Source organism: Spermophilus citellus, assembly GCF_964194105.1.
Source record: "Spermophilus citellus genome assembly, chromosome: 16".
NCBI classification, from domain to species: Eukaryota; Metazoa; Chordata; class Mammalia; order Rodentia; family Sciuridae; genus Spermophilus; species Spermophilus citellus.
In genome coordinates this window covers 36,634,775-36,661,755 of record NC_138196.1, presented here as the reverse complement: position 1 = coordinate 36,661,755, position 26,981 = coordinate 36,634,775, and the positions used below count along the sequence as shown (strand labels likewise).

The 26,981-nt window shown below is 45.2% G+C and overlaps 1 protein-coding gene across 2 annotated transcripts in view; it reads left to right on the top strand.

The window, feature by feature from the left end:
* Positions 1 to 9,718: 9,718 nt before the first annotated feature.
* SFRP1 (secreted frizzled related protein 1) overlaps positions 9,719 to 26,981 on the top strand; it is a 140,163-nt gene continuing 122,900 nt past the window's right edge. For both annotated transcript variants that reach the window (XR_014019134.1, XM_081269282.1), the window contains exons 1-2: positions 9,719 to 10,570; positions 15,564 to 15,641. Coding sequence is in view for 1 of the 2 variants with exons in the window: in XM_081269282.1 (XP_081125408.1) it covers positions 10,027 to 10,570; positions 15,564 to 15,641 (622 nt within the window). In the remaining variant the exon portion in view is untranslated. The remainder of the gene's footprint in view (positions 10,571 to 15,563; positions 15,642 to 26,981) is intronic.

The window sequence follows — 26,981 nt, the reverse complement described above, 5'->3', positions numbered from 1 at the left end:
AGCATGTGGTAGAGCCACGGAAGCAAAGGGAGAGAGAGAGAGAGAGAGAGAGAGAGAGAGAGAGAGAGAGAGAGAGAGAGAGAGAGAAAGAGAGAAAGAAAGAAGAAGAGTCCAGGGTCCTTGCAAGGGTATGCCTCCAGTGACCTAACTTCCTCCCACTGGGCCCTACCTTTTAAAGATTTCACTACCTCTCAATGATGCCACAGGCTGGTGACCCAATCTTTTTTAAAAAATTCTTTTAATTTTATTTATTTGTTTTTATGCAGTGCTAAGAATCAAACCTAGTGCATCATACGTGCTATGTAAGCACTCTAGCACTGAGCCACGACCCCAGCCCTGGTGACCCAATCTTCAGCACATGGCCTTTGGGAGACATTCAAGATCATACTGTAACATTGACTATGATATGTCAGAAGGTGATTAGTCACTGATTAGTGACTATGATTAGTTATAAGGTGGGTGTGTACTCCCTGCTCTCACTTGCCCCGTTTAACCCTTTGTTCCACACACACACTGCCTCCTTGTTATCTTTCGTGTATTTCTTTTCTCCACACCCCAAGGCTTCTTGGAGTTAGGGAATATATTATAGAGATCCTTCTCCCCACATGACCCTGCATAGGACCAGGGACACACTATGTGGTTGATCAATGTGTACTTGTTGATTCATTCCAGGAGAGGATAGCTCAGAAGGGGTCAGCTGTAGGCCAAGGTTATGTCTGGAGAAAAGGGAGCCTGGAATTAAACTCTAATCTAAAATACCTATTTGTGAGGAGGCAATTTCCTTGGGGTGAGGAATTTAGATGAGTTAAAATCATGCAGGATGTAGAGCATTTCACCCTCCAGAAAGAGCAGTTACTCTGCTGTCAAGACGATGATGATGATGGCAGTAAAAGAAAACATAAGTGATGGTGGTGAGGATTATGCAGCAATTTAAGGAGCAGCTGGTTATACATTTATGGACCGAAATGGCTGGAAAGCCCTTCACACCGGAGGAGTTAATGCAGAGCTTGGAAAACACTCCAAGACTGAGAGGCTCTATTTGGGAAATTGTTATTTATGGAGCTTTATGCTCTATATTAAGCAATTTGGTGGTCTAGACTACAGTTAAAAATAAAGAAAGAACAAAAGAGCTTGATGGACAAATTATGTTTTTCCGGGTGGGAGAACTAAAGCTTTCTTGTAACATTAGGGTTAGAAGGATTTGATAAAAGGCAATGTTTGTATAGCAACAGATATTAAATATGATAGAGTGTGAAACTGCTTCATTACAGAAGCCTCCAGATACACAGCTGCTTATGTTTCTGTGTGGGGAGAAGAAAGAAAGTTCTGTGGGGCTCTTGGCAGCTCAGAGGGGCCTCAGGGAGGCCCTTCCTTAAGAAAAGAGAGTTGCTTTGTCCCCTCTTTCTGCTTGAGAACTTGATTTCATCTGATTGTTTAAATGCTCTGTACCTGGGTGGCTGATGAACCTCTCCACCACTAAATCTCCTCTTCTGAGTTGCTTAGGGCTCCACAGGATCCACCAACGGTATGCTAAATAGAGGGACACAGTGTAACACATGGGTCCAAGCATTGACATATACAGTAACACTCAGAACAGGATGTTCTAGGAATCAAAACAAAGATGTACAGATTTCCAGAAACACACTAGATGATTCCCAAAATGATGTTTATCAGTCTTTAATATGCACCAAATTCACCTAGGAATCTTATTAAAATGCAAGGTCTGGATTGAGCATCTGCATTTTGAATAAGTTCTCAGAAGACATTAATGCTGCTGGTCTGAGGACTAAGCTTTGAGTAGCAAAGTCCTAGGAGATAGTAAAAATTGATCCTTCAGTCTTTGAGTTTCCTGACTATTGCCAGAGTCCCTAAATTATTTATTTGGGTTAGGTTTTCTTTTCTTTTCTTTTTTTTTTTTTTTTTTGCCTGAAAGAGAAAACCCAAATGACTGTGGATTTAAACAAGTAAGCATGGAAGATTGTGCATCTCATCTAACAATGTAAGGGTAGGCAGCTCAGGGCTGGTACAGTGATTCTTTGTGACCTAGGCTCTTTCTGTCTTTCTGTTCTACCACACTTGTGTGTAGGCATTTATATTCATAGTTATAGTCTCATGGTTGCAAGATAACTGGGATACCTCCTAATATCACATCTGAATTCCAGGCAAGAAGAAGATAGAAGAGTCTAGGTGCATGTCCCTTAAGACTGTCTATTCAAAAATGTTTTTTCACTTCTCATTGGACAGAGTTGGGTAATAAGACCATTTTTTTGGGGGGGGGTGGTGGTAATAGGGATTAGACCCAGGGGCACTCAACAACTGATCCACATCCCCAGCCTTTTTTGTATTTTATTTAGAGAAAGGGTCTCGCTGAGTTGCTTAGGGCCTCACTAGGTTGCTGAGGCTGGCTTTGAACTTGTGATCCTCCTGCTTCAACCTTCCAAGCTTCTGGGATGACAGGCATGCACCCCATGCCTGACCATAAGACTGGTCTTGAGAAGGCAGCTTATTTAGTGAGTATGTGTCTGTTACACACCTGCTATATGGCTACGCTGGAAGTATAAAGATAAAAAATATATAGTTTCTCAAGAAACTTCTGGAAGAACTCGAGACATGTAAGCAAGCAAAAGGTGAAGAGAAGATCTCTGATGACCGTCGTGTCTGGGGTATACAGAGTCTGACTATTTTAGCTGGAAGGCTTTGGAGACAGGTGGTTAGCTGAGTCCTAGACACTGACTGGGAATACAGGCCTGGTGGCAAGGCAGAGGCATGAGACTAGAAACTGCATGTCCACTTCACACCTCTGTCAGAGCAGCCCCAGTGCTGGGCCTACCTGGCACGCTCCTGCCAGGCTCGAAGGTGACATTTGTCTTTCTATAATCCAATGGGTTGGTTCCCATGTTATATTAGGTTTTAAATATTTTTATTACCACTTTTGAAAAGACCGAAATTCTCAAAATCTCCAGGCTCTAGAAAGGACCAGAGACCTCTTGGCATCTATCCTGGGCCAATCCTCATACTGCCCCATCTTTCTCTTATGGGTATATACAGAGCCCTCTTTCAGTGTTTTCACAACTAGAACAGTTCTTTGGGGCCTCCCCATGTTGGCAGGTCAGCTATACTGGGTTTCTTGGTAGCTGCTTGCCCAGAGAACTGGGGTCCCCTGTGTGACACAGGATAGGCACCCTTCCCTGCAGCAGTCCCAAATCTCCTACTTCCAGTCCTGCAGGTGTGTGCTATGTTATCCTCCTTGCCTTCTATCCCAGGACCCACAGTTTCAGGACTCTTATGCACTTGCCCAACCTCAGTCCTGTATCTCCACCCTCCCCTCTTTCAAAAGCATTTGAACCTTCTGGATGAATTCACAATAGTATGTGACTGACTGTGAAAGGTGCTCCAGGTCTTTCTCCCCAGGTACTGGCATTGAACAAAAGCAATCCGGTCTATTAAAAAGTCAACAGGAATTAGAATCCAAAGATCTGTGTTCCTGACCTAAGCTTGTTTCACACCGGAGTGCTTTGGTTGGTAGACTGCCAGCCTAGGATCCCACCACACTGAACCTCTGTGTCTTCTTCTGTCAGCTAGAAATACTGAAACTCTCTGTTAGCTCAGAGGCTTTTTGTGCCCAGTTGTTATAATACACATAGTGTGCAAACTGGGAAAGATGGCAGAAAGGCAGCCTCTTGCTGCTCAACAGGGGACTTTGCCTTAACCTAGATGAGTGATGCTCCTGATCGCCAAGGGTAGATGCGTTATCTAGGCAAAATAGAGCTGGCAGGAGAGGCTCTCCAGCACCACTGGATGGAGACATGTTGGACATGGGTGCTTTTTCAGCTGAGGGTGAGGGCATCAGGCGTGAAGCCGAGGGGTTCTCCCCTGTGGGGGAGGAGAGTGATGATGGGCACCCCGTCTTGCCAGCACCTCATTTATTTATTTTTCTGCTTAAATCCTACAGGAAGGCAGTGGACTGTCTGGTGTGCTTGCCATGAAGGGTTAGGTAAATAAGCATGGGGCTCCTTGGGGAATTTTTCCTGGTGCTGGGCTGCTGCCCGTCCTGCAGCAATGCTGGCAGATTCATTGGCCTCCCATCTCCAAAGCATGTGCCACTTCACTTCATTTCCCTGGGGAAGGGGCTTCCTAAAGGCCTTTCTCTCTTGCTCTGTGGAGTCTGAGTGAAGCTTTGAGGTCCTGAAACCCAGATATGGTAACCAGGTGTTGCATCTTGGAAACCCCTCTCTTGTTCTTCACTTCCAGGTACTGTCAGAGGCTTCCAGAAACCCTAGACTTCTAGGTACTCGTGCCTGGTTTTGTACAGTGTTGAACTGGGGGTTGGGGGAAGAGTTGTCCAAGAAGAATTTACAGGAAGCTCTGCTCTCCTCCTAGAACTGGCTGGTGCATTCCTAAGCCCACCCACTTCCCATCCTTCACTGAACAACCTACTACATTGGGTACAGGATACAGTCCCTGTGGGGAAAGAAGTGACTTGGATATGACCCCTGTTCCCAGGTCAGCTCTGGTGTGGGAAGAAAGCCAGTACTAAAGTCCTATGCTTCATGGTCTCTGTATAAAGCAATGAGGACCAGTTTCCTTAGGATTCAGATCTAGGAAGATTTTTCTTTCCTTAAGACAAAAGAAACTATGTGAGCTATTTCTGCTTACTTATTGTCTTGGTTCTCAAGATGTTCAGTGCAAAACCAATGCTGAAGTACAAAACATGGATGAGCCTGGGTATTTCACATATTTGTCTCCGTCTACTACATATTTATTTATATGTACTTATTGAAAATTCAATATATACAATAGGCTAGATGCTGGGGATGCATGCATGGAACAGATCAAATAAGTCAGGTCCGGGCTCTCCAAGAGCTCACAGACACATAGCATATACTAAGAAGTCAGCCGTTATAAGATGTAGATTGAGTGCTGTTGGGATGTGTGCACGGGCTCTGAACACAGGGAAAAGAGGGCTATTAATTTGACTAAGGATGGAGGAGGGAAGTGATGGGCACAGAGGAAACCAGGCATGTCTACTTGGTGAGGCCATGCTAGAAGGAGGAATAGGTGAGTTATAGGGCTTCTGTAAAATTGGAATTCCAGATAAATAAGAAATAAATTTTTAGTATAAGAGTGTTCTGAATATTGCATGGGACATACTTATACTGTAAATTTTTCATTGCTTATCTGAAGTTCAAATTTTATTGGGAACCTTATATTTTTATTTGCTAATTTCATGAATTCTATGAGAAGAAGTTTGTATGAAGGAAATGGAGGGTATTAGAGACAGAAAAAGCAATATGGAAGAATAGTACATAGAAAAGATGGGAAGCAAGAAAAAGCAGGTAGGTTGGGGAAGTGCAGGTATTTCCTTGAGACTGGAGACTGGGATGGTAAGAGGTGGCGGAGAGACTTTGGAGTGTAAGATCCTAAAATCCTACTGGAGTTTGGGCTTTGTCCTGTGGAACTGTCCAAGAGTCTATGAGGGTTTGAATCTGAGAAGTAGCCAGTTAGATAGCTTTGTTTTTAGTTTACAAATCATGTTAAAATTATATCTTTTACTTTTAGATCTCTCCTTCCTGGAAGATAATATAATGCTGCTGGCTGATGGAGCGGATGCTGAGTGTATCTTTGGAGAGTGTTCAAAAGTCACTGATGATATGATAATAGAATATATATTTATGAGTGAATGACTATATTTATTAATGAATGAAAATTGTCAAGCCCAGTTTGACAAAGTGTCATCTGGAGAGTGGGTTGAAATGTCCATCTGAGCAGAGAAGCAGAAACTGTGAGCATGGCCTCACCATTTGAGGGCATGGCTGAATGCATTTTCTTAAGGTTACTCTGGTAGATGAGAGTAGGAACCAATGCATGGATAGTCTCATGAGTAGCCATTACAGGGTACAGTTTCTCTCCAGGGAAGGAAGAACATTCTGGTGGATTACTTCAATGTGGTGTCCATGTCCTAAAGAAGCAAAAGGGTCCAGTGATGGCAGCTGTGATGCCAAGCTATCCTCCATCAAAAATGGGACAGAGGAACACTTACATAGGAAGAGGTGGATTGGAGTTTGCCTTCCACTCCAACTTTTTAATGTTCTTCCCAGACATTCCCAAAGCCCAATAGCAGGTCAGATCAGTTCCTGAACAAGTTGGGGGGCTTGAGATTGCTTGACCACAGTGGTGGGATAGAAAAGATATCCAGTTAAGAACATCACTGAGCTTCATGGCATCTTGTACCAAATTAAGCTTTTCAACAATTGAAAGCCCGATGGGGCACCTTATGTGTGCCTAGATGCTGAGAACTAACACCCATTATTTCAGGAGACAGCAGAACAGGCATGAATAGCTATGTTTTGGAGAATTCTAAAGCCAGAGGGATGGAGTGTGTTTCTTCAGAGTTGTCCAGCCCTTAGGAGCAGAACTGAGGCCATACCTCCTGTTTCCTGACTCTGGGCCAGAATGCTTTTCTCTGTCTTGTGCCAGACCCATGTCCCCCCACTCCACTCCCCAACCCTGATCCCTAGCCACAGGCAGGAGCCCCTTTGTGCTGGTGTAATGCTGCTGGCTGATGGAGCGGATGCTGAGTGTATCTTTGGAGAGTGTTCAAAAGTCACTGATGATATGATAATAGAATAGGAGCAATGGGCTGGGAAGGATCCTCCCCTCCCAGTTTTATTCAAGAAGAGGCCACCAGATTGGCACCAGGAGGCTCCTGGTGACCCTGCTTGACTGGATAATCAGCTTCAAGCAATGGGAGACTAAGAATACCTCCTTAAGCTGGTTCTGTGAAGCAACAGAGAATGTACTTCCAATGTTCATCTACTGCAAACTTGCAGTGTGGGAAAATCATTTTTCAAAATGAGAAATTTAAGTTTTAAACTTTATTTTTCCCTGGTTCATTTAAACTATTGGAGAAACAGGGAAGCCTGAGTTTCTCTTGTCCCACAGTTCTCATATGCAGGAACCATGGTTTCTAGGAGATGTGTGTCAAGTCGATAGCATGTTTAGAGTCTTTGTTCTAGAACTTTCTCCTGTGTGTGCATGTGCACACACACACACACACCATTAGAGAAAGGAAGACTGGATTCGAAGTGTAAAGTTCTGATACTGTTAAAAAGGACAAAAATACCGTATGCACCTCTAAATCATAAAAAGGCATCAGCCTATTCCACTGGGTGCTACATACAGCATGTGAACTTGACAATAGTCATTTCCCCAAATCCTGGGACTGGATTAGAGTCTGTTCTAATAGTGGAACTTACAGTTCTCTCTTTTCAGTTGAGTCTTGTAAGGAACCAGAAATGTACTAGATTTAGAATTCTGGTGTCTACTAATACTAATACTCCCTGTGTGACCTAGAGACAACTGTGTCCCAGGCAGAGCCCTGTGAGACTCATATCTGAAGTAGGAAGACCTCAGGAGATGAGGTAAGAAGGTTGGGCACTGGAGTGATCAGTGTCAATGTGGGTGACCAGATGCATGCTGGGCTTTCCCATGAATGGATGAGTAACAGCAACTCCTGCATTGAGAGACTTCAGGGTTGGTGGAGGCAGTTACCTGGATGAATTGCCAGAATGAATTTTCTCTGGGTTTCCAGAATTTTAATGGCTGATTGATGAAAGTCCTCCTACCATTTGGGAAAATTGTGTCAATATTGTGGGGGCGGTGTGGCCGTCAGCTTAGTCTGGATTCAGGGTGAGAGGATGTTATCTACAAACACCAATCTTTCCAGTGAGTAAGTAAACAGACACATTTGGCTCAGAACTGAGAGCCTGTCCTGAGGAGAGAAAAGGACCCCCTACCAAATAGCATTTTTCTCTAAATGCCCCTTGAATTGAGACACAGTTGCCTGGTCTCCTGTGGTCTATTCTCTGTGAGGAATGTCTTCCATAGCTCCTCAGGCTGAGCATTACTAATTGTCTTGGGATTAACCCTTGGGCATCCAAAGTGTTGCTCTGTATTCTCCCTGTCTTTCCCCCTATTCTGCCCCTCTGGCTTTGGGTCAGCTTTTATTGGCCTAGAGAGGATAGCAAAGTTGACCATCCACAGATGCTTCCTGAGTGCATCGTGTAAATACAACCTCTGTGTGGGCATGATTCCTTTAAGAAAATAGCCCTGCTTCTTCACAAACTCTAGTTGTTTTACTTGGAATCTGTCCATTATGAAATTAGTCTGCAGAGTCCAAAGCAAGTTTCCCTGAGAGCTTTACAAACAAGCTGGCCCAGCAAGGCAGCCCCTCATATGGCAGCCTCTCTCTGTCTTGAGAGCTAAAATCTGAGGCTCACTTGCCACAGGGGTAGCATCCCTTTGCTCATTATGATTTTTAGCATCATCAGCTTCCCTCTTCCCACACTTAAGGACACTGACAAGGAGACCAGTGAACTTCACAAAATGTTTACTGTTGACTTCTGCCCCTGGGATCCTTTATGCTCACCCTCTCAGTTATGGAGCTTGACTATTATCAGGGGAATGTTTGAAACATACAAAGAATATCCAGCAACTTGGAGATGGAGGAAGGCAGCAAGACTCTGGGATTTTTTTTTTTTTTTGTAGTTGTAGGTGGACAGCATGTCTTTATTTTATTTGTTTATTTTTATGTGGTGCTGAGGATCCAATCCAGTGCCTCACATGTGCCAGGCAAGCGCTCTGCCACTGAGCTACAGCCCCAGCCCAAGACTCTGTTCTTGGGGACTAGCACAGCCGTGTTTCTGTTCAGACTGTTCTCTTGGCTTCTGCCTTCGTGGGGGACCTTTGGTTTTGACCTAAGCTTCCTTGACTGGGTCTGAATGTAGCATGTGTGCCCAAGCCATGACTTGTTATTTACACAAGCCGCAATGATAGGTGCACATGTGTTTTTAATGTTTTGACTTTCGACACCACAAACATGTCACTGTGTATATGCCTGCACACATAGACGTGCTGTCAGCTGGGTTGGGGCTTGAACAGGGTTTTAAAACTTCATTTTAAAACTTAAAAAAATTGCCCTCTCGAAGCTAACAATTTTGTGAGCAATATTTCCCACCATACTGAGCAACTTTTATCCACTGCTGGGGGTGCTGTTGAAGACCACCATCCTGTTGTCCCACCAGGGAAGATGTCGCATTTTAAATGCAGCAAACACCAAATGCCACCTTCTCATCTTCACGGGGGCCCAACTGAGCACACTGGGGATTTAAAAGCAGCCCCCACCCCTCAACTTCAGCCTTCCCAATTCCCAGTTAGCCCAGAAAAGACGGGTCTTTATATTGTTGCTACAGAGAACAAAACCTTGGAGCAGAGCCGCTAGTCTGGTGAGTTGTTAGGAAATTAGGAAAAAGCATTAAAAAAAAATGTAATCTCATGAATCTGTAAGACCCATTAAGATTCTTTGCTTTTCCCCAAACTGGCCCAAGTTAACTACAGAACTAAACATTCTCTTTATCCACTAGGCACTTGTATGTATACCCCCACCCTACTTTCTTTACTTTTCCTTTTTTCTTTTCTTTCGTCTTTCCTTCTTCTTCTTTTATTTATTTATTTATTTATTTATTTAATTTTTTGGTTTTGCTTTTTAAGGGGTGTTGACCTATGTCTAGTTCTAGTAAACCAAATCCTTTCGCCCGTGAAGCGATTGGTTAATTGTGTTGGTGACTGACAGGGTAATGAGTGCGGCTCGCAGCAGCCGGGAGCTGATTGGCTGCGCGGGAAGACTCCGAGGGCTTGGCCACTGGAGCACGGCGCACTCGAGTCCTGCGGCTTCGGGAGGAGGTGTCGCGCGCCCGCCTGCAGTCCGCTGCGCCTCCTGGGAGCCGGGACGGCACTTGGTCCGCCGCGCTGCGCTTCGCTCTGGGTGAGAACTCCCGCCACAGCGCCTGCGGCAGGCAGAGGGCCGCCACCGGCGGGAGACCCGGCAGGAGCGCGCGGCTTCGGTGCTGGGCAGGGCTGGGGACGGCTCCTTTTGTCCCTGGAGATCCGGAAAGTTTGCGGCGGGACGCGCGCGTGAAGGTAACGCAGGCAGCCCCGACGTCGCGGCAGCTAGTGCTCTGAGCCAGCATGGGCAGCGGGCACGGCGCTGGGGGCCGCCGCTGGGCAGCCTCCGGCGTGCTGCTGGCGCTGGCCGCGGGGCTTCTGGCCGCGGGCACGGCCAGCGAGTACGACTATGTGAGCTTCCAGTCGGACATCGGCTCGTACCAGAGTGGGCGCTTCTACACCAAGCCGCCTCAGTGCGTGGACATCCCAGTGGACCTGCGGCTGTGCCACAACGTGGGCTACAAGAAGATGGTGCTGCCTAACCTGCTGGAGCACGAGACCATGGCCGAGGTGAAACAGCAGGCTAGCAGCTGGGTGCCCCTGCTTAACAAGAACTGCCACATCGGCACCCAGGTCTTCCTCTGTTCTCTCTTCGCGCCCGTCTGCCTCGACCGGCCCATCTACCCGTGCCGCTGGCTCTGCGAGGCCGTGCGCGATTCGTGCGAGCCGGTCATGCAGTTCTTCGGCTTCTACTGGCCAGAGATGCTCAAGTGTGACAAGTTCCCCGAAGGAGACGTCTGTATTGCTATGACCCCGCCCAATGCCACCGAAGCCTCCAAGCCTCAAGGTAAGGGCGTCCCTTCCCTTGAGCCCCGTGTCCAGAGCGGGCGCTATCCGCGGGATCCGCCAGGGCTTCAGCGGGGCGACGTTAGAGCCCTGGTTAGCCCACCCCGTCCCACCACTCCTCCCTGTAGTTGAGATGTGCTGCTAGACGTTGCTCTGAAGGTATGCCTACTGACTCTTAAAAGCGCCTATTCTGCCCGAAGTGTCGCTCTGGTCTCGAGACCCAGGTGCCCGGTGTGGCTTGCTTAGGAGCGGTGGCTCTCGGCCTCGGACTCCGCAGAGGCTTGGTCCGGTCCCTGGAGCAGCTCTTCTTGGGATTCAGTCTCTTTTTCCATACCTGAAACAAAGCATTACCCTTCCAGTAAAAAGGAGAGGTCTATTTTCTTTTGGGAGGGTACCAAGCCCCCATCCAAAGTTTTTAACATCCTAATCAGGAAATTGGGTAGGAAACCCCCAAACTCAAATGTAGAAAGCCCAGAAAGATCGGGACAATGCTAGGTGCAGTTTTATTTTCATAGGTTCCAAGAGGATTCAAACAAAAGCTTCTTTCCTTAGCTGGTCATTCAGTCAAGTAGTCCTAGGGCTGCTGTAGAACTGGCCAAGAAAAAAAAAAGTTTAGAAACTGGAGATTTCTGTTTCTTCACCCCATTTCAGGTAACAGCTCCTGAATCTGGGAAGTTCAGGAAGTAGAAAATCTCTTCTCCATCATCCTTGCATACCCCCTGCTTCTCTCATTTACACAAATCCTCAGGTAATTAGAAAGATAAAAATGTAATTAGCTCATTGTTCATCTCCTCCACGGGGAGTAGGGTGCTGCAAATTGGGCTTTGTAAATTCTTAACAGCTCCAGGTTCCTCTCAGAGACTCCTCCCGTTTAAAGGGCAGTTTTCTAATGGGAACAAAAAAAGTTGTTTTTTTTTTTCCTTTGGTGTGTGTGGGGGGAACACCAACCAAAAAACCCACAACAAACAAACAAACAAAACCCAGCCTTGGGCCTTTTATAGGAGTGAATCCAACCCTGAATTCTTCTAAAGCAGAGTTAAGGCTCAGATAATCTAGGATGGGGGAGCTATGCCCCAGGTATGCTTAGCACAGGGGCCAACATCTTGAGGGCTCCTTGAGGAGTGGGGAGAATTTAGCTTATCTTGAAGTATTCAGTATTATTTACCTCTGTTGTTGATGATAAAAAGAGGGGTGAGTGGTGACCTCACTTTGGAAGAGATGTGGGAAGAGGGCTGCCCCAAAGTTTGAATACTCTTGTTTATTCTAGGGAGGGAGATGGATCCAAAGTGACCAACATTGGGTGGCATGGGCTCCAGTCCACACCACTGGCCCCGGCGCTGGGGGTGGGAAGAAGAATAGGAGTCAACCTGCCTGTAATGTTGACTTCTGGCACCTCTGTTCTCAGGGTTAATCTTGTGCAGTGGGGTATAGCTCTTTGAGAGCAAGAGCTGAGCAGTTACCCAGAGCAAAGCACTTTGGCTCTGTGGGTATAGAACCATCCCCTGTAGCCGGCAGGGTTTTCCTTCTTTACTTCCTCAGCCAGCTGGGGGTTTATCCCAGTCCTGCAATGCTTGAGAGGTTGTAGTCAGTTTTGCTTGGGCTGAATCCATTCCCCATGGCCACAAATGATTGCCTCTTTCTGAGACTGAAGGTGGACATAAAGTGGAGACCCCTGGAGGAACAGCGTTTTGCAAAGTAGATGATTCTTAAGGACGAGGTGGCGGTGGTGGGGGGCTAGATGAGGTAGGGCCTGCTAATGAGAGGAAAGAATCCTCCAACCCAACCTTCCAAAAAGGCTGTGGCAGAGGGATGCCTGGCCATTGCTGACTTCTGAATGCCTTTTACCCTGTGGCTGCTGTTTTGCTTGTCTTCTTCTTGCTCTGGGCTCAGGTAGTTACTTTCCTAAGACCAGTTCTTTGCTGAACCAACACAGAAAAGCTGTGAGGCCATCAGTCAAGAGTGGGATTGTGGACTTGTTCTCTTCTCAGCGATTTTGGTGGGAAGTGTCCTCCTGAGAGGGCACACATTCCTTTCAAGACTGCAGCCCCTGGGTATGAGGGAGCCCCACATGACTTCCCCTGAGACTTTCTGGCCATTGACTCTCAGCTGAGGGTAGAGCTAGGAGCAAGTTGTGTGTGTGTGTGTAGGAGTCAGGCTGAGACAGACCAAACTAATAGTCCTCAAAACTTTATAGCTAGTGGCTCCAGGACAAAAACTGGACCTTTTGAATGAGAATAAGCACTGTGATACACTCCATTTACCCTTTATTCTTTCAAATTAAAACTGGATTTTAAAAGCTGGGTCTTGTATTTGCATACATTAGTCTGGTTTCTGCTCATATACTTGGACATATACAGTTTTGGCCAGCACTTTGTTATTAAGGATAAGCCTGATATTAAGAAATGACTCAAAAGATTTTTTTCCCCCCAAAGGCAGATGCCTAAGTCACATCAACTTCTGTTATAGGAAAGGCAATTGTTCCTTTTCCAGGAAAGTGATTTCTAAATCTTAAATTTACATTAGACCTGTTAAACTCCCAGGCCAATAACTTGTTCCCCTTTCCTGCCAGTTTTTACTGATTCAAATTGTATTTAGCTTAGTTGTTGTTTAGGCATGTTGTGCATTAAATCAGCCTGGATGTTTTAGTTGGACTGTAGAGGAGATGGTGCCCTCACTTCCCCAAGAATCTTCCTTAGTGTTCCTTTTCTGTCTCACAATGAGTTGGCCAGGGAAGATCTGGTGGTGGTGGTGGTGTGTGTATGTGTGTGTTGTCTTTAAAGATTTCAGTTAATTTTGATTCCCAGTGTTGGGCTTCCTCCTCTTCTCTCCCTTAAAAATTAATAAAATATAAAACCTTTTCTTTTTCTGTTCATTTGCTTTAAACGTGACTTTAAACACACTTTTAAACAGTGATTTACTTCTACCTCTCAGACGAAAGAAAGCCTGGGAGGATTTCTCCTGCCAAGGCAGCCTGCAGGGCCCCAAGGACACACGAGGAGGCGCAGATTAATATTGCATTACACATTCCTCCTTCTTTCTCTGGATAAAGCTGGCTGTAAGAAAAGTCAAGATGAGGGAAAGCTATGTTGAAAACACTCAGAGTTCACCCTGCCCCATGGAGTTCTTTCCTTGGAATTCATGAAGTCCAAATGTAATTGATGGGACTGAGGAAAATACCCTTGTGGGGTGCAGAGCCTATAACTGCCAAGGGGACTAGAGGGACGGAGAGGGGCTACAGTGAATGTGTGGAGCCGGCAGAAACGGACCTGCTACTTGTTTGGTTAACTTTATGTTTGTAGAACCTTGCAATGTGATAAGTTCTGCTTAAAAAATTAAAACAAAGCAAATGCAAGAACATCCAAATGAGAAAAATCCCAAAGCAGGTTCATAGTCCTGGTATGGGTGACATGGTCCTTTCCATATTGCAGGACTTCCTTTCTCTTTTTCTTCTCCCAAGGAACAAGAACCATAATGGAAAATTCTTTTTTTTTTTTTTTTTTGGTCCAAAAGCATTACCTCTAAAACCTGATTTCAAGTTCTGGGTGCAAAATATGTTCCCAACATCAGGCCTAAAGGTCGTCATGCCATCCTTTGTTTGGAGTATGGTTCTTGCTGCCCTGAAAACCTGAAAGGTGTTTGGTCCTGGGTGCAAGTACAGCACAGATAGAAGAGGCATCTTGTTAATACAGAGTAAGAGGTGTGGCTCTGCTGGCCTCTTCAGGCCCCCTGCTTAGAAGACTGGAGAGTTCTTGGAGCAACCAGGCCCATCAGGTGTCCCTGATGGTGGCGGCTTCCTCCTCCACCTTGGGGTGCTTTTGCTGTCAGAGACATGGGGAGTCTCTTAGGGGAAAGAGATGCTGCTACAGAAACCACTGGAGAAGGGAATGGGGAAGGAAGACAAAGGGTAGAGATGCTCAGCACACGAAACCCTACTTGGTCTTCCATCTCCCTTGGCTTCAGTCTTAAGGTGACCTTCCTGTGCTCTGTAGCACAGCTTGGACCTCCTGTGCAATGTGAGGAAAAGGAGTGGACTGTCCTCAGAATATGCTAGCGCTCCTAGATCTTCCATAAACTTCACATTGTTTGATAGATAATGATGGCCATGGCAGGGATAATAAGTCACTTCATCCTTTGGAGGATTCCATTGCAGTGCTTTCTCTGCCCTTCCACAGAGGGGGATCCCAGCTTTGACAGCATTTTGACTTGGAGAAAGCCTCTGGCACTGGTCTCAGAATTTTCTTCTCCTGGGGCCTAGCTGCTTCCCAGTGGCATGCAAGCGCGACACACACACACACACACACACACACACACACACACACTTTTTCAAAGCACTTCACAGTGGCTCATGAAAGAGCCTTCAAGGGGTCCCTCCCCAGCCAGCTCCATCTTCCCATTTGGCGGCCCTCACTCGTGTCTCCCCACCCCCACCCAGCTGCTCTGCTTCCTGCTCAGCCTTTAACTTTTACTGAAGTGACCTTTTTGGAGAGGGGTTTTCAGGGCCCTAGGGTTGAAGTTAGTAAGTTTGACTCCTTTTTCTCTTGGCTTCTAGAGAGCTGGTCTCAAATCGATAGGTTGTCTTGCTGGGAGTATGCAAATGATGGGGGGGTGCAGAAACCAGAGGGGCCTAAAAGGGAGAGGGCAAAGGACAGGAAATAATGGACTAGATCTATTTTCGTTTATAAGCAAGCCTTTCCCAGGGACTCGCAATAGCCCCTGAGTCATGATTCACAGGACCTGCCTCCATCTACCTCAGACACCTTAAATAATGTGTCATATTCAGCTCCTCTAGACCAAAATGTTTCAAGAAACTATTGGATTGTTTGTGGCTCTAGATTCTGGGCTCAAGAGCCTTTCTTTTCTATTCTCAGATCATCCTTTACAAATTCCAGAAGACTTGAACCACTTTCAGCCTGGTCCCAGGCCCATTTCTTCCCCAGGGGTTGTTTTCTTTTCATAACTTACAGCTTTCTGTTTCTTCCCCTTTCCCTTCTTAGGTACAACTGTGTGTCCTCCATGTGACAATGAGTTGAAATCTGAGGCCATCATTGAACATCTCTGTGCAAGCGAGTTTGGTAAGAAAGTGTTCCTGGCAGTCTGGGGTGGGGGTTTGGAATCCCCTGCCTTTTCCTGGCCTGTGTCTCCTGATCAGAGAGCCTGTGGGGGTTTTTGTTGGAGTTTGACATTCTCTACCTTCATCTTCTCCAGATGGCTGCTTTCTCAGGTAGACAGAAGACAGACTACGGCAGGAAAGGAGCAGTTTCTATTAAAGTCAAACTGTTTGTGCTTTTCTGCACAGGGAGGTGTCACGGTATAGGACTGGGGAGACCTTCTCTAGCAGCACAGGGTGGCAGATGTGGGGATAGGTGGAGAGGAGCCTGGGAACACACCAACCTTGGGAAGTTACCAGGAGGCACAGTCCCCTCTCACCTGCTCCAGTGGGCAGCCTGCTGGGCTTGGTCTGGATGGCTCTTTTTTTTATATCCACCCCTAGATGTCAGCACTACTCTACACAGGGTTTAAATGGCTGACTGCAGGGTACCTTCCCAGGAGGGGGAAATTTCGATGCTGGGGAAGGTAGGGGGGTTCAGAGGAGAATCCCAGTCATGTTCTTCCAGGTAAAGCACATTGACATCCCCACAGTGGTGCGATTTCTCTCCCCTTTTCCAAATTATTCTGAATCAGCACCCAGGGCTCCCGGAGCTGGAAGGATGTGGCCTGAGGACCAGATCCCAGGGACTCCGGGGATGGTTTCTCACAGTCTGAGTGTAGGAGACCTGAGTTCTCAACAATCCGGGAGTCTTTTCTCTAGGAAAAGCAAATGTGAATTGCTTCCGTTTGGAGGGCCAGCTCCCTTCATCTCCCTAGCTCTACCTTTAATGGATGCAGAGACGTGCTTGGGCCAGGGCTGGTTTGCTGAAGGACAGGTTCAGCCTGATGCCGAACAATGTGTTTCTCTGCATTGTGTTTCTGAATTTGGATTTCTTACAGAATTCTTATCAGGAAAAGCATAAAGGTAGGTAATGTGAGTCTTCATGTTCATCAAGAATCACTTCGTGTTCATTAATCAAACTTACCACTTATTAAACTTTATCATATACAAAAAAGGTCTTGTACTAGTGAAGTGCCATGTCTGAATGAAATTCACACCCATGTGGGTGCATACACAAGTCAAAGGAAATTGTGCATCACAACAGGTACGTTTTCAGAGTATTTGCAGTTTTGCAGAAGATGGAAGTTGGAGAATTCAAACTGTTTGCTACAGAAAGCATCAGGAGAATGGATGTTTATTGTGGCTTCTCTGTTCTTGGAGGAGAATGATGGCACCTCTTGGAAAAATTTGGTCTCCTGTCCCATTTGCTATCAGTGTTTGAGTCATACCATATCTTCTTTTTTGCCATTTTAAAAGAACTCAAATAAAATTGTAGAGGGCACCTGAAATTTTTCATGTGAAGTCTGATGTCCTTCCACCTAATTCACAGTAGTAGTATTTACTTCTTTATGGTAACACTCTTGCTTCATCAGGGGATACCCCAAACTGGGCTGAGGCTGGTGAGTCTCTTGCTATACAGCTCCACACTACCTTGGCAGCAACAATATTTTCATCCACAGGATACATTTGGTTCCTTCCCGAAGGACTTTGAGGAAACAAGGGCACAAATAAAATCTCTTAGAAATCCTGACAGGTAGTGTTTAGTTGCATGGTCAGGACAGGAAGAATGGGCTTGGATATGACTGAGATCCCAAAGTATCCTCGGAGGGATAGCTAAAGGTATGTGCTTTATAATATCTGAAGAGAATCAACAAAATTTGATTCTCTTCAGATATGGTAAATTATAACACTCACATTTAGCCGTTGGCCCCCTGGCCTTTTATAAGCCCAGGGAATCATATTAAACTCTGAAAGATAATGTATTAGTGGTTAGTTTATGTTCATAGGATTTTTTTTTTTTAAAGAGAGAGTGAGAGAGGAGAGAGAGTGAGAGAGAGAGAGAATTTTTTTTTTAATATTTATTTTTTAGTTCTTGGCGGACACAACATCTTTGTTGGTATGTGGTGCTGAGGATCGAACCCGGGCCGCACGCATGCCAGGCTAGCGCGCTACCGCTTGAGCCACATCCCCAGCCCATGTTCATATGATTTGATCAGTTTCTGCACCCCAGAGAAGAGTGATAGAAGGCCTTGGATTTGAGAGTGTGGCAGACTGGCAGGTGATGTCTTCCCATTAAGAAACTCACAATTTAGTGTGTCTATCATTTATATGCGTGTGTCCCTTCATTCAACATTTATTGAATACAAAGCACCATGTTAGACACCGTAATCCAAAAGTATCTACCTTGAATAAATTAAAATGTAAATTTTAGGTTTTAAAAAAATTCCTGGCTAAACACTAGTCAGTGATTTGCTGTAGAGTGAGGTAGTTAATTTATAGCTCATAGGCTCTAAAGTTCCTGGGGCTGCAGAAACTCAAGGCCAAAGTTAACATTAAGGAGCTGAGAAAAGCGGATCCATGTCTTTGTGTTCAGAATCTTGATCTGAAACTCAATATCCTCAAATCATCATTGGGTCTCCTCCCTATTCTTCCAGTTGTCCCTCAAAATTCTGGGGGCTTTGTGGCTATTAGTTGAACTAGATGGATTCTTAAACGTGGTCTGAGGAGGGAGTCCTTGAATTTGGATGGGCAAGAGGGTCTAGAGGGCACTAGGGTAACTCACCTGCTACGCCCTGCAGCAGGCACCTACTAAATCAACAAGCCACCAGCATATGCTGCTTACTGGAAGGAGGGTGTATTTTTTGTTAATAACCAATCCGATTTTGGTGAAGCTGAGTAATTAGCTATTTGGGATTGTGTTCCTTCAGCCCTGAGCTTACTTTCTTCTTGGGTTCATAGAGTTCCTCTGGAACCTTAGAGATCATCTTATCAAGTCATCGTCTTTGATAAATAAGGAATCTGACTTTGCCACCTGGAGTCTTTTTGTTCACTATGGTGCTGGCTTCCTCACTTATGAAATGATGAACAGTGTTTCGACTTTGCCATTGAGGTACTGCACAGCGCAAGTATGGTGTATACCGGATTTTTTTTTTTTTTTTTACCCTGGATGCAGGAAAGACTTTTTTTAAAAAAATATTCTTATAAAACAATAAATAGGACCCCTAGCATCCCACTGTCTCTCTGCAGGAGCCGAGTTTAGCTCTGCCCTTCTTAGCACTCTGGAGAACACAGCCTTGTTGAGAAACTTGTTTCCTAGCTCAGTTCATTTCAAATAAGTGAGGCAGTCAGCCACGCTGATGGGATTCAGTTAGGAAACAAAGACATTCGACAATGCAAGCTGACACACAACAGAGAAGCAAAAGAATGTTTGACTCCCTACTCCAGGGATCAAACTTTGCATTAAGTGGTCCTGCCATTCCTGGTGGGAAGACATAGGTTGCTAGAAGGCTCTGTGAGCTCTGGAAGCAAGGGCTGCATTCCTTCTGGGTCAGCACTCACCCTTACACATTTGCCTGCATATCCTTGGACTCCGGCAACCTCTGTGGAGCTGACCATACCCATCCCATTACCTTCCCCTGGGCAATGCATTTTTAACCCTCTGGCGGGTCTGCCTGGCCATTTTTCTCTCCACCCCTGCATTGTACCCCCTCAATTCAGAGCACATTTTTTTCCCCCAACAGGGAAAAACATCAGCAGAAAAGCTTGTGTGCTGATGCTTTGGAATGCAGCTGGATCAGCCTGGATCAAGCACCAGATGTGGGAAGCCAAAAGTTAGGTGGTGCAAAGTCTCTAAATTCAACATGGCGGCCAGCCTGCCTGCTGTGCTTAAATTAGGATGCACTCTTCTGTTTTTTGTTCTCTCTGCTTTACTTGCTGTATGACATCAGGGTACTCCTCTTGCCTCTTAAATAGGCCAATGTAGAGTTTGCGAGCTGCCACACAAATAATCTTGCTGTTAACAACTTAGTGCCCACATCCATCTTTCCTTCAGGTTAGTTTATCTCAGGGAAGTGAGGATCTGATTTATAAATGCTGTGAAGTTAAGATCCTCGCTTCTGGCCACTTTTCTGAGCTTTTTCTTCAGTACCTGTAAAAACCCTTAAGCATTTCTGGCAGAAATTTGCATGATGATATTTAGTACTTTCACTACAGATAGTTTGGAACTTCTTTTTTTTTTTTTTTTTTTTTTTTTTTTTTTTTTTTTTTTTGCTTTTTGAGTTTTTTGAGCTTAAGAATTCAGGTGGCAATTCTTTAGCCCCATAGTTTCTTGCAGTACAAAAATATTACTTTACTCCCAGAAACTTTCCTTGCCTTCTGGGAGTATCTTTCTTTTCTTTTTTTTTGTTTTTTTTTTTTTTGTTTATATGTTTTCTCATAAAGAAAAAAACTGTACTTGGCAACACTAATATTAGCCAAATAGGAAAGAAAAAGAAAAGCAGCTCTCACAGTTAGCATTTGGAATATTTCCTGGAAGAAATATTTTCTGAGGTCCTTGCACCTCTGCTGATCTGTTCTCACTCTGCCTCACACCTCCCTCAAGGTATCTGGACTGTGCTGCTATTTGTAGTTTCATTCAGCAGGGCAGTTTGCTGTCTTGCAAAAAGGAGTTTAGGCTTTCCAAACTAAACGAGTTTCCTCCCTAAGAAGAGGAAAATTGGCTGCCAACCCAGTAACAGCAACATCTGTAAGCTGCTTGAGAGCAGCGTCTGTCTTATGCCATATTTTACCTAGTGTAGGATGCCCATTAATTATGAGATACATTATTCGTTTTGCATCACTGACAAAGAAAACATCCTTCATGCTAAAATGCAAAAAGAATCTGAGTCTCAGAGTGAACAAAATAAGGCCTATTAGTACTCAAAAAGTCCCTGGCACACTGTCCTATACAGGGTAGGCAAAAAATAAAGGTTTGTCAGAAGAGTCCGTGAATGACAGGAACCTGGATATCGGACTTGCTTGATTTTAAAGGGGAGAGCTCCTTTCCAAGTAAATATGTACTGTGTGTTTAATTAAGTTCAAGGAAAGCTACATGCCCTGTTTTTAAAATTTTTTAAAAATATCTTTTTTTTTAATATATTTAAAATATGATGCTGAGGATCAAACCCAGTGCCTCATGCATGCTAAGTGAGCACTCTACCACTGAGCCACATCCCCAGCCCTACATGCCCTGCTTTGAGTGACTTGAGTGTCTATGTGTGTCCAGAGAAAGCAACCCTAACATCCAGAAATTTAGTTTAATCAAAGTTAAATGGGAGAAGGAGCTATTATCCCCTCCCCCATATAGAGTTGGCAGGCTAAGACAACTGGTTTTTATTGTCACTGAAGATGTCTAAAATACATATCTTATCTACAGATTTGTAAATGCTTGGAATTAATTGTTGTTTTGTGTATGAGAAAACATGGAATTGTCTCTTTGTTAAGTTCATTGGAGGTGTAACACATGGGTTACCATCTGTATCTTATTCTAAATGGTCTTCCTGGGCTTGAGATTGTATGGTGCAGTGCCGAGATCCTGATTAACCAGAAGCTTTCAAAGCCTTCCAATTGGAGTGGTGTTTGTCAATTACTTGCTTATCCAGTCTCAGATTGGAGGTTCTTCCCAAGGAATCAGGCCCCTGGCAATTTAGGCTGAGGTCACACATTGAGGAATCCAAAGAAAAAGCTGTAAAGAGCCAAATTTTCCCCCTTCAGTGAGTATAATGCACCCTTCCTCCATCATGGATTCTCTCTTGGCTATGATGGTGGCAGAAGATGCTTAGATAAGGCAAATTCCACTGAGCATCAATTTACTGTAGTAACTTTAAACCAATGAAAGTCTACTGAAATGTGTGCAAGGGCACAAACGTCTGGAGGTCTGTGGATGGGGCATTACATCCTCTGGAACTGAGTTCATTCCTCACTCTGCCTCCTTTGCTACTGTGTGTACGTCCTGCCACACTGGGCAGATCTTCTCCATGTCTCAGTTTCCTTACAGTGAGTGGTAGCTTGTATCCAGAAATAGATTTTGATGATGAGCAGATAAGGTGAGATAGTATCTTACAGCTGAACTCAGCCGTTGTTCCCTTTGGTGCTCTTTCCAGGGATGGAAGTAACCAGTGATTTGACTTGAGCATGTGAGGCCTCCTTGTATGGATGATTTGGGAAGCTCTCCTGTCCTCTACTGTCAGTGTATTTATTGAACCTGATTCTCATTCAGTCCTTTGCCCTGCTTGCATCATGCTGGAATGGTTGCCTTTCTTTGTCCTGAGGCAGATTTAGGTATAGCCATAATTGGGTTGGAACCAGCTGACCCATGACTTCTACTTGTGATTAAGTCCAGTTCTGACTGGGTTATTCCTTGGGATGGGTACTTGCCAAACAGTGTCATCTGGGTGTGCTTGGTAGTGCTCTGCAATCACAATTCTGTGACTCTGGCCCTGACCCACGGGCTGAGCCCTCCCACCTCTTTCTTTCCTTTCTTTCTTTCACTGGGTGGCGTATCGTACTAACATAAAACTAACTATCGTAACCATTTTTAACTGTTTAGTCAGTGGCATTAAAGTACATTTACATTGTGGACCAACCATTACCATCATCCATCTCCTGAGTTTTCATCATCCAAACTAAAACTCTATACCCCCTGAACATTAACTCCCCATCCCACTCTCCCCAGGCCCTGGTAACCACCATTCCCCTTTCTGTCCCTATGAATATGGCTACTCTAGGGACCTTATGGGAATGGAATCCTATGGTATTGTCATTTTGCATCTGACTTATTTTTCTAAGCATCATGTCTTCATCTTTTGTGGTATATGTTAACTCCCAAGGAGAAGGGGAGCAAGGAGAAGGATTTGCCCTCAAGTTCACCTTTATTTTCTGAAGCTTTTCTGGTGGGGAAGATGGGAAAAGAGGGCTAAGGGTAGAGCTGGGGTAACAGGGCTGTTCACAGCCCATGCAGGCTACCTTTGCTGTGGGCACCATGTTATTTGTCTGTACCAGTTATTTGCTAATTTGGATATGACCCGGAAGATCAGCCAGTCCATGCCCTTCTCTTACAGACTGAAGAAAAGAAAAAGGAGTTAGTCATTCTGTTGCCCAAGGCTCCTCCACCTGGACTCCTGACAGCTTTCCTTCTCATCAGCACATGTTAAGGAGCCAACCCAGATTTCATGCCCTCCTGTCTTCCTGTCCTCTCATGCCCCTCATGTTCCCATGCTGCCAGGGGCCCTGGAGGGCCTCCCAGGTTAGGGCATTGAGTGAGTGCTCTTTTACTCTCAGAGTTGGTGGAATCTGCAAGGACTGAGAGAGAGAGAGCTCAGTGGTTATTGGATTTCTTCTTGGTGGAGAGAGGCAGGCAGTGTAGCAGACTAGAAAGAACACAGGCTGTGGCCCAGATAGACCTGGATTGAATCCCAGCCCTTCAAGCTGAGCAACCATGAGAAAGTCTCTTAACCTCCCTGAACTTGCCTCCTCATTTGCAACATATGAATGGTAATTCCAATCTCACTACATTGTGGGGAGAATTGAATTAATTAATCAGATTAATTAATTTCAGTCACTGGAATGTGATGGCTGTTTAATCCACACGAATGATATTCTTTTATTATAAAGTTGTTTCAGGGTAGAACTTTGCCTAGGAAAGGGGATTTGATTCTAGTGCTCATGAAATTAGCTAGTTTGGCAAAAATTAAGTGAATCAATCAATCAGTTAAGAAGTGGAATGGAACGTACGGGTTAATTCGTTGTTGACAGGATTAAACTGAAGAAGGCTTTTAAAAGACCTGTTTGGAAAAAAATTCTGCAACTTCTAGGTACTAGAGTTAACACAAACAAACATCCGCTGCCCCTAAACTGCAAAACTTATGAATGATAGTAAAGAAGGACCTCTGGATTTTAGTTAGATCGCTGACACCCTGAGGTCATTCTACAATTGGAAGCCATCAAAGAATTATGACCGAATCTACGCCACTTCCAGGACATGTCCACTTAAGTTTTCTTTTGTGTGTTTTTAGGTGCTTTTAAGCAACCTTTTACCTAATATATTCTCCTCATAATTTATTGGGGTCTATTTCAGAGAGATTTCAGCGCCCCTTTGTGTTGTCGCCCCTCCTCTCCCTCCCCTTTTTCTCATGCAACACCTCCTGGGCAGAATTCCTTTTCTTTTCCAGCAGCTGCCCTGTGATATTCATTCCCTTTGACCAAAGAAATAGGCTATATTCAGAGGCAAAGGAGCATTTAAATATTGGTAGATTTCATCCAGTTTTGTAGAAATGAGCCAGAAGCTCCAATCTGTATTTTTTTTTTTTTTAAAGAGAACAAATGGCCAAAGAAATGTCAGACCCTTGCCCTGCCCCAACCTGCTTAGAGCAGCCAATTAAACATGCATTAGCTTTGGAAGGCTTCTCAAAGGCCTATAGATTGTGCTTGAAATCTTTGTTTAGTCTTTCAGGAACACTGTCACACGGATGATTTATCAAAGAAAGTTGTTTATCTGGCAGTAAAATAAACTCTGGGCCTGTTCAGACTAAGATTTCCCGTGAATTTCTACCAAGGTAAACACTGGTAACTGGCAGGTTGCAAATTCCGTGTGAAAGCCAGACACATACAATAAATATTTGAACTACGGCTTTGCCGTGTAAGAGGCCTTGCCTGTCACTAGCGCTGTCATTCTCAATGTGCCTGAGAGGACCTGGCATAGCAGCCTGGCTGGCTGGACAGACTGGCATCATTGATGTCTTCAGGAGTCGCCTCTGCTGCGTCAGCCTTCCTGGATCTGAGTGCCACTTAGTGCTGGCACCTGGGGACTTCCTGGTTCAGAGGGGGCAAGCCTCAGGACGGCTTCCCTCAGCATCACAGGGACAGCTTGTGATGGGTTCTGAGGGAAGTGAACCAGAAGCAGCCAGCTTAGGTTTCTTTGAAAATAGACGTTTGTTGAATCAAATTGGCAGGGGGTTGTGTGTGCTGAATGATTTGGGAGTTGGGGCCAGGGCATGGTGGTAGGGGATGAAATCACGTTCTGGATTCTGCTGAATTGGAGTTATAGTGGGGAAACACTCTCTCTCTCTCTCTCTCTCTCTCTCTCTCTCTCTCTCTCTCTCTCTCTCTCTCTCTCCCCTTCCCCAGAGCCTCTGGTTTTGTTGTTAGTGGTTTCAAGAGATCTGTATTAGAATCAAGAGGAAAGACGAGCTCTGTGCAGGCAAGAATAAGAACCCAGGGCAGTTTTAAGAGATGCAGTAATGAAGAAGTGGAGGGCGATGATGAAGGAGCTGACATACAGTTTTCTAGGTCTTTCAAAGGGTTATATTGTGCTAATTGCCTGTAGTCATTTTTTTCAGAGAGGGACTGTTGAGTTGCAGACCTCTTGTTTTCTGGCAGTCTGAGATGCTGGCTTCAGGATCACTGTGCTCTGGGGTCCTTACTGCAAGACCTTACTCCTATGACTTTGGCCCCATCCTAGGTGCTTCTTATCTTGACCTCCTTGGCGGAGCAGGGATGAGAAGCAAGCACCTCACAGGACAGGTGATATTTGTGTCTGTGGGAGGAAGGCTTTGGGGTGGGAGCCTTGGCTCAGGTGCAGAGCTCCCATGGTCACATTTGAGTCTTGAGAGTAAAAAGAGTTGGTCTCTCAGGTTCTGTAGCAGGTTGTGGGCCTGGGAGGAAGGCTGCTCACAGACAGCTCTTAAGAACTGATGTTTACTGGCTTGCAGGTATTTGGGGGGAATAAAGGAGTATTTTCTTCAGGGCAGGAATTAAGGGAAATCATTTACAAATTCTGAAAGGATGTCTGTGAGTCGTAAAGAGCGCCAAAATAGTACTTTGGTGGTGGCAAAAAATGAGGAGTCAGGTTCCCTAAACAGTGTTCTTTCTCATTCAGGTAGGATTATGACGGGGATTTTCTTTCTCTTGTTTTCTCTAGTCCTTCTATCAGCCTGCTCTCCAGGACATTTCCTCTTGGGACTATCTCAGAGGTGTTCTTCTCTGTTTGTGAGCTTTTTGAAAATTAGTTCAGACCTGTGTCTTTTATTAGATATGAATCCATTCACACTTTGGAAATGGCTTATGGCTGAAGGAAATCCCTACCTCTGTGTCTGTGGCCTGAAATAAGCACTTTAAACCCTTAGACACAATAGCTACCTGAAAAGCATGTTCCATCCTGCGTTGCCTCAAGTGGGGTGGCCTTGCCAGCTTACCATGCGTGGCTCATGGACTCACAGGCCCCCGTGTGCTTCCAGACTGCCTTCGGTCTCCACTCTGTACCCAGGACTCAGTTCCTGCCCTTGACAAATTTAAGAAACCAGTGGTGAGACAGGCCTTGGCCACTCTTATCTCTGTCATCCACTCACTTCTGAAGCTTTAGTGCATGTTTTAGCTCTCTGGCCTGAGGGAGGGAGAGGTCTTCTGTGAGAGCTGCAGAAATTCAGGGAAGTTTCCTTGAGGGGATGAGTAGCTAAATGTAAGGCTTGAGATCAGAGGAGAAAGTCAAGGGCATTCCGATGTCAGGTGATGAGGGCAGGGGAAGGTGTTAGGACTCAAACAAGTAATAAATGTTCCAGTGACAAAACCTGTCAGGTAAATAACTATAGGTGAAGAATGTCAGTTTTCATTTGTCAGTTCTAGCAATGAGCTCAGCATCCTCTTAGAGTGCTAGGCCTGTCCCAATACATGGGGACTCACAGGCTGATTGAGGTATGACAGAAGGAATTGGTCCTTCTAATTCTCCATTGTCTGTGTACCTGACTAAAAAGGTGACAAGGTTCTAGCAGTGCTGGGCCTGCTTTTGTGGAGTGGCAGGTGAATTGAAAACCCATATGTGTTAGAGTTGTCAACCAATCCACTTGTGGCCATGACCTCTAGTCAGAGATACCACCCGGGTGAGGAGGCAGAGCTGTGGAAAGGAAGGCGGTCAGCCAAGCAAGTACTTGTTGTCAGCCCTGGACAAGGTGCTGAGAAGTAGAAGGGCAAGACTGAACCACTGAGGGCAGCCCCTCACCTCCATGTAGTAACCTGCAGGCAGCCTCTCCTACCAGAGGGAGCAGGGCTGGCTGCAGAGTCAGGGCCTTTGTTCTAAGATGCAGAGGTGCAAAGAGGATCAGCTGCCTGCAAGGTGCCAAATGCTGACCAGCACCCCGGCCTCTCAGGTTACAGATTCTTTACTCTTAACATGCATTCATTTAAAACCAGGTGTGTATGTTTTCTTTTGAAAATCTAACCATGCACTCTTCCAAATTTGATTGAGTATACAATCATTGGGCTTCTACTGAGTACAGATTCTTGCTTTGTCTTTTATAACACATCCCCTAACTTTGGAACCATCACCCGGTGAGATTTTACCTGTGCAGACCGAAGTGTTTATATTGCTTTGGGAAGAGGGAGGGGTCTCCACAGTCAGAGCCAAGCAGGGCAGCTGGAGAAAGTTAGTCCTGCACTCTGAAGAGTTCTGAGC